Source organism: Osmerus eperlanus, chromosome 10 (genome assembly GCF_963692335.1).
Source record: "Osmerus eperlanus chromosome 10, fOsmEpe2.1, whole genome shotgun sequence".
NCBI classification, from domain to species: Eukaryota; Metazoa; Chordata; class Actinopteri; order Osmeriformes; family Osmeridae; genus Osmerus; species Osmerus eperlanus.
In genome coordinates, this window is record NC_085027.1 from 12236748 (window position 1) to 12250179 (window position 13432).

Consider the following 13432-nt stretch of genomic DNA (forward strand, 5'->3'; position numbering starts at 1 on the left):
TTCTCATCTGGTGAGCAGTCCATGCACAAACTTCTTGCATAGTCAGCATGACAAGGAGATTTGTGTTGGACTCTATTACTATATATTTATATATATATTTATATTATTATATTTTTTATGTATTTTCTTTTCTTTTTTTTACAAGTACTTGTGTTTGTCATTTTCTACATTTGATATCACAAAAACACGACTCCAAAAGAATGGGGAAAAAAAGAAAACCCCACTATAGTTACATAATGTCAGTGTTTCACATGTTGACATGGTGGAGGTTAACTGTTACCATGGCTTTATTGCTTTGTACACCAAGTATGGATGACTCTGTCTGAGGAGGTCCAGATGGAAAACATCTATTTCCACAGAAGGGTACATTCAGCCCCCCTAGCTAACAACCAAATCTCTCCTTGGCTTAGCTCTGCCTCCAGCTAGTTCCCAGCAGCCCTGCAGCTAACTCCCAAATGCATCTTTAGCATAGATGCTCTCACCAAGCTTATACCCACCTCTACTCTACACCTTTGGTTAATTGTGCAAAGAAATTGACACATCAGTAACAGTTTAAAGCGAAAAAGACTGTGAAAGAAAAAGAAAAAAAGAAATACACAAACTACTCCATGTTCCATGCATAAATACATTTTTTCACGCGCACACACACACACACACACAGATCTACTTTAGATAGTTAAGTGCTCAATTGAGGTTTCCGCTGACAGTTAGTGAGAGGACAGGCTGGGTCCCTGTGTCTACTTGTGCTTCTGACAGAACTCTAAAACACTGGGCCCTGTTCGAATACTTTTAAAGCTTCCTTCCTCTGTTCAGCTGTGACATCACTGATCTGATGTTACCGTATTGGTTGGAGCAACGTAGGCAGGCTCACTTATTCACCCAATCCTGTTAGATCAGAGATGACCTCAAAAGAGGTAAGAAAGTAAGGAATGACACACTTTTGGAATATTCATACAAGGTCCATGAAAGTTACACTGACTAGTTACTTTCTTTATGCTGATCTTGTTTATCTTGATCAGCAATTTTCATTGGTCAACCTGCTTTCTCTGGAAAGGTAAACATTTCTGAAGTGATGCTGGCAGCATTAGCTGTCATGTCATGGACTTTTTTTTACACATCTAATGTTCAAAAGCATTCAAATACAATTTAAAAGAGGCATAAAGTTGATTAAATTCAACCACTTCACCAATTAGTTTTCATCAACTGGCAACATCGATCAAATTCGTTATTTATTCCATTCTCTGCATTGACATTTTATTATATGTTGTATTAACTCTGTATTGACTTAATCTCTCTTTTGAATATAATCTATTTAGACTTGTTTTTAGACACATATACTACACTGAACCCTCTCCACATTAGTTTACATTTGAGTTTGACATGTTTTCCATTAAGCCAGACTGAGTACAACCATTTTTCTTTGTACTTTTGAACCGTTTTGCATTGTTTCATCTTTTGTCACCTCTGAAAAAACATACATGTATAAAAACAAAAGGTTTCAACAATGCATTGGTAACACTTGACTTTAAATGGCCTGTCTATACACAATGACCATGGAAGAAGGACATTATGACTCTACTGCTGAGTATTGCAAGTAATGAATGTCATCAAATCCTTCTCCTCATCTTATTCTTTCTTTTTCTCTGCACCTAGCCATATATGTTAAGAAACACAGATTTACAAACGCTGATAAGAAAAATAAAAACATATCGGGCATGGTAAAGAAACATCCGCACCAGTGCTTTAGGGAGACATATGACCTCCGCCAGGATGTGAGCGCTGTCCTGGGTCACATGACCTGCAGTGACAGACTGTTCCCCACGACAACCACTGGCTCTGGAGGAGGGGCCATGGCACTGGAGTCAGGACGCACTCTCAAAAACAAGCGGCTCTAACAGGGTTCTCAGGGCATCTATGTGGGGGAACCCTCTAAACAACTAACTTATATGTTCCTGTTGGAACCTTACATTGTTAAACGAGATCAAGGGGGTTCTCCCACGCCACAAAAGAACCCATCTTATCTTAGTCACGCTTTTTGTTTTCTGAGAGTACAGGAAAGGATTGTCCAGGAAATATGTCAAACTGTAACTATGGTGACCCTGCAAGCTTCGACTGGTAGCTCACTCAGGGGGGAATGGTTCACACTGGTACACAAGATTGCACTCCAAATAAATATATCTAGAATTTATATTCATATTACATTTACAACTCGCCAATCTGATATGTGTTACATCACTATTGTATTTTTATTTGTTCTCTTTAGCAGTTTTACATTAAATTTCTATTTTAAAGTTGATCTTTTTTAAATAACGATTTTTGAATTTGTGCAAACATACAACAATGGATCGTTATCTTTTTTTTTGTTTCTGCTTAGAATTCTAAACTCGCAAACACTCCAAAATAAGTCTACCCATGGGCTGGAGTGTGAGTGGATGGCCCTCTGCTCTAGGAGTAGTCCTCCTGCTTGTACCCGTACCCTCCGGCACCCGCCTCCTCCTGGACGTACTCCTCCTTCTTCTCCCAGCTGTCGGCCCAGCCCCCGTTGACCTGAGTCGTGGCTCCGTACGTCTTGGCTGGTCCTCCCAGGGCTCCGTAGCTCTGGGTGATGTCACCCGTCTCCTCCGCCAGCTCGTCCTCGTCGATGAAGCCGCACTTCTCGTCGCTGGTGAGCTCCGGGTCGGCCCATGGCTGCTTGTCCCCTGAGGCGAACAGGCCGTAGAAGATCACACCCCCGTAGTGCACCATGGAGGCGATGAGGAACACGTACTGCCACTCCTCTCGAGTCTGCCAGGAGAGGGGGAGGAAGGGGGGGGGGGAGGAGGGGAGCAGGTGAGGAAGAAGGAGAAGAGCGGGTTGAGGGTGGGGGTGAGAGGGTGAGCATGTGAACAGAGCGGGAGGATAAGAGAGGGTAGGAGGGAGGGAAGCAGGAGTGGGGTAGGAGGGAAGGTGAGGGGGGAAGAAAAGAGGAGAGGCGAGGGGGAGGGGAATGGAAGATGGAAATATGGGGGAGGGGGGAGCTAAGAGTCAGAATGCGGTCTGGTTTGATACATGAGCAACTAATCGCGTACTAAAACTCTTTGTTTACCTTGTTCTTTGTCATGGCACCCACAATCAGAGGACACACCATGCCAGACAATGTGCCCACCCCGTTGGATATGCCCATTAGGATACTGGCATAGCGTGGAGCGATGTCCAAGTGATTGACATTAAACCCTGATGGGAGAGAGATTGAGAGGTGAGAGTGTCCTCTCTGACTGCTGCACAACATGGCTACCTGTCTGTCTGACTATCAGCCTGCCTGTTTGCCTGTATTCCAGTCTATTTATCCGCCTGCCAGTGGCTTGCTGCCTGTCTGTCTGTCTATCTGTCTCTCTACCAGCCTGCCACCATGCCTCCCTGCCTGCTCCCCTGTCTGCCGGCCACTCTCCAGCCTCCCCCACTCCCCAGCCTCCCCCACTCTCCAGCCTCCCCCACTCCCCAGCCTCCCCCACTCTCCAGCCTCCCCCACTCCCCAGCCTCCCCCACTCTCCAGCCTCCCCCACTCCCCAGCGTCCCCCACTCTCCAGCCTCCCCCTCTCTCCAGCCTCCCCCTCTCTCCAGCCTCCCCCTCTCTCCAGGGGTGTCCGCTGAATTATTAAACACTACAGGAGAAAGCCTCCATCTCAGGCCCCAGCTGGAGGAAACAGGGGAGGGGTGAGGCATCGACCTGGTTCCCTCGGTTCCAAGCTGGCCCAGTGTTCGCTGTGACCAAGCTGTGGGCTAGACCTTGTCTGCTACTGGCTACTCAGAGAGCAGTGCTGGTATTCTTGCATCAGTCCCCTTATCGTTCACACATCTCCTGCACTCACTAAATGCAGTATGCAAATACTTTTTGTAGGTTGTGTTGGCTAAAAGGGTCTGCCAAATGAATAAATGTAAATGAAACATAATATGAGACAATCCAACATGCAAATTCATATAATTTGATTAAAAGCTGTGCAAAGTACAAATGTGTTGCACCTGGAGTATTAAATACAATATTATATTGGTACTGACCTGATATAGCAAACCCACTGAAGCCCACAGCTAGGACCAGGAAGGAGATGGCTACACCTTTACTGTGGGAATATCCTACCACCAACAGCAACGTGGCCTCCATGCCAAACCCTTTAGACACACACACACACACACACACACACACACATATACACATACAATGACCCAAGGCTATTTCCAGTTGTCAGAGTGGAAATGTAATTACAGTGTATCTCAGACACAGACTACACATATTTTCACAGCTACTGTTGTGAAATGCTGCTGTTAACTGATGGATAGCCATCCAACCACTGTAATACGGTTGGAACTGTGCATTTCTAGTCTTTGATGGTCTGCGGCACTTATTCTACAACAGAATATGTACTGTGTTCTGTCGCTTTGGATAAACATATGCTAACTGAATACATGTCTCACCTCCACAGTTCATGATCTTCCTTACGGTGGTGGTGGACAGAATGTTCCTTGTGCGGAGGTAGTCAGCCAGCTGACCACCAATGGGCACTATGATGGTCATCACCAGGTGAGGCAGGGCAGACAGCATGCCGACCTAAACACACACCAACACAGAAATGTACCTGTATTGTCTAGATTGAAGAGACCAAATGACACAGTGCTACATAAATCAAATCTGCTCATTTAATTCAATACTGCACTAGGTTGGCGGCAGGAGTTCAACCAAATCCTCTTTAAACAACAGAACCAAACTGAATGAATGAGCTCGGAGCTGGGGGCTGTCTCAGTGATGTCTGACCTTGATCATCTCAAACCCACACTCCTCTCAGCTGGGACTCCGATATGAAGTCTCACCTTGCTAATCTCAAACCCAAACACCTCCTCGAAGTAGGCCGGCTGGCTGATGAGCAGCAGGTAGAAGGTCCAGCTCCTGCAGAAATTGGCCACGATGATTGCATAGACAGGCATGGAGGTGAAGAACTTCTTCCAGGGGGTCTTGAATTTCTGCAGAGGGAAACAAATGCCATCATTGATTAACTGGCATTCGAGAGATGGAAAGATTTGTTTAAATGCTGACAGCAGTGGTTCCGTAGTGGTCAATCTGATATTCACAAAACGAGTGAGCGAGTGAGAGAGAGAGAGAGAGAGAGAGAGAGAGAGAGAGAGAGAGAGAGAGAGAGAGAGAGAGAGAGAGAGAGAGAGAGAGAGAGAGAGAGAGAGAGAGAGAGAGAGAGAGAGAGAGAGAGAGAGAGAGAGAGAGAGAGAGAGAGAGAGAGAGAGAGAGAGAGAGAGAGAGAGAGAGAGAGAAAGAGAGACCTCAAGGGATCGGATCAAAACATAGCTACTTTGAAAGTAGGACAGGGGAGCCTACCCACTTTAGTATAATGAATTCCAGAGCTAGCTGGAAACATTCACTCTGCCCTACTGTCCCTCTAACATCAAACCCAGAAGTGAGAATCCGAGTAAGGTAAGTGACAGTTATGTCATTGGTTGACTGAGGGTTATTTGAGGGCATGGTCCTGACCTCGGACGGTCCCATGAGCTTGGCACTCTCTCCAATGCTCTCCTCGATGTAGCAGCGCTCCTCGTCTGTGATGGTAGGGTGGTCAGCAGGACTCTCGTAGGACACTAAGATCCAGAACATGTACCACAGGATCCCAAAGCAGCCTACGCACACGCACAGACACACACACACACACACATAAACACACGTAAGCAGAATAATAGAAATTAAGAATTGGTCAACAGCCAATAGATTCACAAAGAAAGGGAAGGAGAAAAGACTTCAGATCTGCTAGTGGGTATCAGAGGTCTATTCATTTTGAAAGTGCTTTTGGCAATGTAAATCCCTCAAGCCCTAAAATGGCTGTTTGATGTGGGCCTCTTCAGAATTTAACTCAATCATTGCAAAATAAAAAACAGAGACCGTCTGATGCTGTTTTTCCAAAACAGCCTGAAGACCAGATCGAGAGGCCAGCATGCCATCCACAGGGGGAGGAATCATTATTGGAGGCCAGACACACCAAAACATTGCAGAGTAAATCGATAGAAATCCTGGATTGGTAAATCCATTTGGCTTTCTCTGAGGCTGGAGGTCTGTAGCAGTATCAAAAGACTCAGAAGATCTGATGACGAATCACACTGATGATTCACACACACACACACACACAATATCTTACCATAGATATAAAACACGGAGGACCATCCTGAGTACTGCACGAGAATACCAGCCAGAGGCATGGCTATGACAGCTCCAGCATACGACCCTGGAGAGAACAGGAGAGGAGAGAGGGGCAAGGAGGGAAATGGAGGAGAGAAGAAGAGAGGAGAGAGGGCAAGGAGGGGAATGGAGGAGAGAAGAAGAGAGGAGAGAGGGGCAAGGAGGGAAATGGAGAAGAGAAGAAGAGAGGAGAGAGGGCAAGGAGGGAAATGGAGGAGAGAAGAAGAGAGGAGAGAGGGGCAAGGAGGGGAATGGAGGAGAGAAGAAGAGAGGAGAGAGGGGCAAGGAGGGGAATGGAGGAGAGAAGAAGAGAGGAGAGAGGGGCAAGGAGGGGAATGGAGGAGAGAAGAAGAGAGGAGAGAGGGGCAAGGAGGGGAATGGAGGAGAGAAGAAGAGAGGAGAGAGGGCAAGGAGGGGAATGGAGGAGAGAAGAAGAGAGGAGAGAGGGGCAAGGAGGGGAATGGAGGAGAGAAGAAGAGAGGAGAGAGGGCAAGGAGGGAAATGGAGGAGAGAAGAAGAGAGGAGAGAGGGGCAAGGAGGGGAATGGAGGAGAGAAGAAGAGAGGAGAGAGGGGCAAGGAGGGGAATGGAGGAGCGAATAAGAGTTAGAATATTAAAACTGTTTGGAACAAGGTGACTGCAGGTGACTGCAGCTATCAAGTCTATAGATAAATGTGTGAACTAGGGGAGCTTGTTTACCACAGAAGGAAGTGGTTGCCAGACGACTCCTTTCCAGTGGAGGAGCCCACTTACTCCATATGCCGTGGCATGCTGGGTAAGTGACACCCTGAACACACACACATCACACACACACCATAGTGTGTAAGCAAAACATCCATAGAGACTAGATAATACATTGGACCAAACGAATGTATGTAATACACTTATTATATACATTGCATACATGGTACACTGTTTAAAGGTGAGTCTCATCTCTGTCAAACGCAAACAGCTATTACAGATACAGAATAAAAGGCCAAACTGGTAACATATGTAGCCTACCAAGCTATAATAAATAGATGTTTGCACATTACATTAAACCGACAATCCCAATGGACAATGAACCATCACACATTAACTGTCGTGTCTGTATCTCAGATGTGAGCACAAACAAAAACCAACATTCACAGTTGATTACTTTTTTGATTAACATTAATAAGTGAAAGTCAATGCTCTGGGCATGACAAGCTGTGTGCTGCACAGACAGTGCTGCTCCCATTAAGTGTTCATCAGTGACTAATTGGAACAGAGTGTGCTATTGGAAAACTGCAGTGTGCATGGATCACGCCAACAGCACAGGTCTCTGTATGTACATCACCACTGAGCAGGCTGGTGACAACACACGCTGTCCAACAGGCCAGTGTACGGGCCCTGCACCCACTCCGGACAAGAACACCCACATGTCAGATTTGATCAAGTTACCAACCAACTTGTCTTCATGAAATCAGGAAGCACACCTATCTTATTCAAATTCCAATTTCTATCATGTATTCATTGAATGTATTCATTTATATAATAATTATATGGAGCTGTGCTTAGTTATTCTCTTGTGTGTTTCACTTCTCAGATAATGTCAAATGTGTTCATATCTGTTCAGGTTGTGGGCTGTTCTTGGAGTGCTGACTACAGTGTGTCAACGTATCGTGTTTTACTACAAGCCATTTGATGTGCTGAGAGTTTCGTGTTTCACTACAGACTACAGCAGGATTTCTGAGCTATGTTGTATCAGCACGATGGTGTGAGATTCTGTCCAGGCCAGCGGTTTTGCTACACAAGTGGTATGACTGCTGGACATGGTAGTTTATAGTGACATAAGGACTACCCTACACATGCTACAGATCAATACAACAGTGTCACATTTCCACAGGCTACTTCTGATGTTGGGTGCCCTTGATTTGACTGTTTTTGCAACCCGATAATAATCCATGTGGCTCCACAACATTAACAGTTTTGAACACCACTGAAAGAAAAAGGAGCATGGATTGTTTCCAATTGTAGGGGCTGTTATTAAGCTTGGCACATTGCTTTATGTTGCAGTGGATTAAATGAAGAAGCAGTGATCACAAAAAGAGCAATGTGTCCCTTTAGAGAAGGGGCTCACCTCCACTAGACCTTGCAATATCCTCACGAAGATGACACAGCCGTAGTGGAACCGCGCAGCAGAGGGAATGAACATGTTGAGAGTGGAGGTGAGGAGGATGGCAGCCCCGAAAACCCTGCAGAGAACAGCAACATTAAACACTCATGGTAGCATCTGTTAGAACACCATATTCACATGATTTCGATTTTTTTGGCCTCCCTTTTGTACAATGCTGTTTGTGGTTCTTTCGTTCTAAAATGGCTGTTTGAAAAGGGCCAGTATATGCTTAGTGAATCTCTGGATCTACAGTTTTTTTCCAGAACGATTTTGCAGTGTGATCCTTCACACATTCTTTTTGCCTTCTTTTCAGGCTAAACGTATACAAGTTCTGATATTTATTTGAATAGGGTCCATTCCTCCAGTCCGCCAAAACGTGATAATTTATATACAATTATCGGTACATTGTTCAGAAGGTTAAAACCAACCTATTAATACACGCCTACATTGGTAGGCTATCATTTCCCTATTCCGAGAATTAAGGCCTTCTCCGAGTCGTTTTTAAAACCAGCAAAACGAAATGCATCGCTCTCATTATTCCGTGTCAAAGCGGCTGGTGAAATGAAAGGGTGATGGCAGGGCGTGCCGACAGCAGGCTGTATGGTTGCTGGGAGCGCAGCTGAGCCAACGCATGAACGGTCCCTAATGAATACCACGTAGTTCTTTTTTCATTTTTGTCACGTCTTGTACACACCAACCCACCCGCACGCGGGGAGCAAGCCCTAATCCGACTGAGGCACCTCTCTGGCACGAGACGGTTCATTCGATTACATCTCTCAATGTCAATCAATTGGACATGAACAGACAATAAACACGCAAGATAAAAAATCAAAGCATTTCGCCTAATACAATTATAAATTAATTTTCAAAGACTGGGCAGATTTTGAGGGGTTTATTTTGGTGGGATAATATGTTTCATCCTTCATTATTATCCTATTCCAGTGATCGACATAATGTATAGGCCTATAAATGCAATCCGTAATACATAGGCCTATAACGCATTTATTGTTAATTTTAAATATCACACATTTTCTGATATTATAGCAGCCAAACCCCCTTCGTTGCACTAGTGTGAATCTTATTAAGTATACCAGCCACCCCATGCACAAGAGCGTGCATGAATAAAAGCCTTTGGCGCCGAGACCCGGGCTGGTCGCCATGGCCCGCGAGGCCATGAGATTAGTCATGGCTCCCCCAGGAGACCTCATTAACAGGTGGCACAATGCCCCGAGGAACTGGGCTATACGGTCAAATCTCCTTGGCCTTGCAGGAGTTGAAGGTTCCTTCCCTGTCTGCATTTGCATGTCTACCAAGGCAGTGCAGAATATTGCAGAAGAGCCTGCAAACCGCCTTTTGCAGATAATTTATTTAAATTCAAAAATAACATTAACATTTCAGAGGTAAGAAGTGGGTTTCAAATCAAAGGCCTTGACAATGGCACCATTTAACACAAGCAAATGTTGGGCAATATCTTACAGACAAACGTGGGTATAATAGGTTAACAATATAAATAAACAGCATTGCGCATTGTTTCATAAACATGTGGCCCAATCCCAATAAAATATGATTTTCAATATTAAATATATTATACACAATGTCCATTATCTTATGTTTTACATTAGGACAAACGAAGAGGCCCTAGATAGGGAATTATAGTATTAATAAATCTCGTGGGGCGTTACCTGTTCGCTGCCAGTCTCGAGCAGATCCATCCTCCTGGAATCTGCGTCACTATGTACCCCCAAAAGAACGAGCCGTGGATCATCCCAACTGTTTCCGGGTCCCAGTTAAACTTGGCTTTCTTCAAATAAAAATAAGAACACTTAACAAATAATTTACAAAGCAAGTGATTCTAAATGATAAACTCTTAAGCATGTAGTCTTTATTTGAGCAAATGCGCATGCAGTGAATTTACAAAATATCCCAATGCTAAAGGGCTGCTAAATCAAATGAAATAATTAAACTTGATTGTGCAGAAAATACATTGATATTGGGAATAAACCATAATTTGGCTTTAGGATTTAAAATAACCAATAGGGAAGTGTATTATTTGCTGTGACTTAGGCTGATGGGCCTATATAGCCTCCATGAAGGATGCCGATATGCCGTGTATAATTATTGTGGGAGAAAGTAAGCTCACAATGTCAGATGAAAAACTTCTAAGGGTTTATCTGGATTAATTTTGAAATAAAAAGATCTTCAGGAAATGAAAGGGGAATTGATTGCTACATCCTCTAGACGTCAATAACGTGCATAGGCCTGCAGCGCACACACCTCTTTGATGATGATCTTCCCATTCTGGTGTATCGTGCTGTTGTTGACCATGCCCACAATGGCCACGCCTAGATTACACCGGATCCCGAACGAGATGCAGAAACCGAGTCCACTCATGATGGCAATGATATAACGGCGGGGCAGCCCAAAGCACGTGCAGTCGCACAGGGGTGGCTTTTTCACGGCGGCCTCAGAGGGTCGGCCGTCTTCGGTCAGTTCAATCACCTCACCGGGTTTCTGCCGTTTCTCCATAACCCTGAAATTATGGAATTACGGTTGACATTGTCATCTATTCTTTGACAACAACTTACTTCCTAAACAAAAGCTCTCCCTATTCAAAGACAGCCTTTACATATCAGTATGGGTGCAGTTTGATATGGCAGGCCACATGATGGCCCACTAACGACGAGCAATGAGTGAAGTATTTCGTTTAAATGTTTGTATGCCCTAGCCTACTTAAAACTACGATTTATCATTTCAGTTTTAATATTAGAATGGGCCCAGGTTCACCCTAGCCTACAATCACCAAAACAGCTCTTCAAACCGGAACATGATGTTTTATTTTGCTGTGAATGGATAGACTGAATACATGTAGTTACGAAATATTAATCATATCTGTAAAAGAAGGGATAGAGGCGTAGAAGATTCAGAAGACAAGCGAAGATGCGCCATGTCCTACCGCATTGCAGCAACCCGCGCGCTCACCTTCACCCTCATTTGCATGCAAGGATTGGGCAGTAGTTTTCGTCTCCAATGATTATTTCAGACGTTGTTGATCCTTTTCGAATTTATTCGATACGTTTTCTCAACATTTAAGTGTTATATAAACTTAAAAAGCTTATAATGTTTTCAAAAGATGTGAAGAAATTATTGTCTGTGGAATAGGCCATTTGCAACAGCCTGCCTGCCATAATAGACGTCAATATTTTCTGAAAATATTTTAGGAACGTTTCATTCACCACACGATTACATGTGGCAATTCCATTCCACCACTCACAACTAAAGCATGGCATTAATTCTTAAAGTTCTCTCTCATTGATTCCTAATATTAAGTGACAGCATTTTTAGAAACTGGGTTATTAATAAGACTAGGCCTACACTTTACATTGTAAAATAACCTATCTATCAGAAAAAAGATATTTGTTTCATTTCCGAAACAACGTAATCATCGTTTTCATCATTACATTAATTTTGTATTCGACTGGAGGTTTCCAATATTAGTGGCTGTATAGGGACTACTTTATTTAGTGTTTTAGGCTACAAGGTAAGAATTACATTTTCAAAGCGTCATAAAAAAACAAAAATGTAACGAAAAATCTAAATTTAAAAGAAATGTTTTGCATTTTGGTCTTCTGTAATTGATTTACAGCCCAAGTGCAACCACTAAGAATGTAACATTGGCATTAAACCCTCCCTTAATAGCAAAATTGAATTCTGCCTAGATATTACGAGGAATAGCCTATGCCTAGATATTAGGCTACGTCAAATCCCGCGTCTTTACAATTTAAATAGGCTGATTCAAGATAGTTTTCTGTTCTCACTCACGACTGGAATCTCGTGTGAAATATTAGAGCAAAAGATAGCCTAACAAATGAACGTGAAAAACAGGTGGGCTATAAGCTAGGCCTTTAGCCTATATCGAACGAATTCCTTTAATATTAATAATTTGGTAGGCTAAATGCGCATCAGGCTATCAACACAAGCGTCAGGTTTCATCCAACGTTGGAAAGATCCAGTTACACACATTTACATAATTCCTTCCTCGTGACTAGTCTAAAGGCTTGGCGCTGTCCTAGACATAGTCACAAACACTCAGAACAGGTCGCCAACCGGCCTAAATTATATTTAGAAAAATAAATGAACAAAACAAATAAAGCTTTCATTCAAGAACATAACATAAATATAGGCTAAAGATTTTTTCTTACCTGTACATATGCCCCAAAGTCTTTCCCGCAAATTCCTTCACGCCCGCGGTAGCTCTCATCTTGACGGACTCCATATCCAAATTTGATTTTTTCCCCTAAATATATATTTTCTAATGTTTATACATCATGTTACGGTGCTATGTTGACGGAACGAACCAGTGTTTCGAACACTGTTATTTATCTCAGATTTGTTTTGAATGAAAAAGCGACAATTTACAAACGCCGACGTCTGTAAAAACGCCAAGCCGATATGCGAGAGAAATCAGATGTGCTCTGACTCCCTATTCAGAAGTATAAAGCCATCGCTCTCCTCGTGTACTGTAAGAATACGCTCTGCCATGGCAATGGAAACTATCAGATATGCTCTGCGAACAAAACAAAACACACTAGTAGCCTATTAACAGATTCTTCTTTTCTTTTCTCGAAACAATGACAAACAAAAAACAACCGCTTGAACCGGAGACCAGCGGTTTGTGGAGTTGCTTCAATAAATCGCGGAGCTGAGCGCTCACGTCTCGTGGAGAGCACCAGCTTTTCTGACGTCGCGAGAACCTCTGGCCGTTCAGCACCAAGGTCAGCGACAGCTTCGTGCCTAACAGCTGAGCGTAGGTGCGAACCGATTGTCCACATTTAAATCCATATTAAACTCAAGGAGAAATTAAACACCAACAAAAAATTACGAATTATGGACATAATTCAGTCAATTGCTCATTGCTGTGTCATAAGGACTATAGGTATACTTATACAAATCATTTATTTGCAATTGCATTAATGAATTAAATGATGAAACCATTTTTGTGACTGGTAGATTTTTAAGCCATTGATCTAAAGAATGTTCTCAATTGTATGTGCTTATCAAAACATGGCTGCAGACTGGGCTAGACTCCAT

At 43.4% G+C, this 13432-nt stretch overlaps 1 protein-coding gene across 1 annotated transcript; it reads right to left on the reverse strand.

Annotated features, from left to right (window-relative positions):
* Positions 1-640: 640 nt before the first annotated feature.
* On the reverse strand, positions 641-13074 carry slc17a6b (solute carrier family 17 member 6b). The gene is made up of 12 exons (XM_062471420.1): positions 12544-13074; positions 10619-10874; positions 10027-10145; positions 8309-8423; positions 6907-6994; positions 6168-6254; positions 5513-5655; positions 4843-4992; positions 4450-4582; positions 4036-4146; positions 3086-3213; positions 641-2784 (listed from the first exon to the last, which is right to left on the reverse strand). The coding sequence occupies exons 1-12, from the start codon at positions 12615-12617 to the stop codon at positions 2446-2448; spliced, it is 1743 nt and encodes a 580-aa protein (XP_062327404.1). The 5' UTR covers positions 12618-13074; the 3' UTR covers positions 641-2445.
* Positions 13075-13432: the final 358 nt, after the last annotated feature.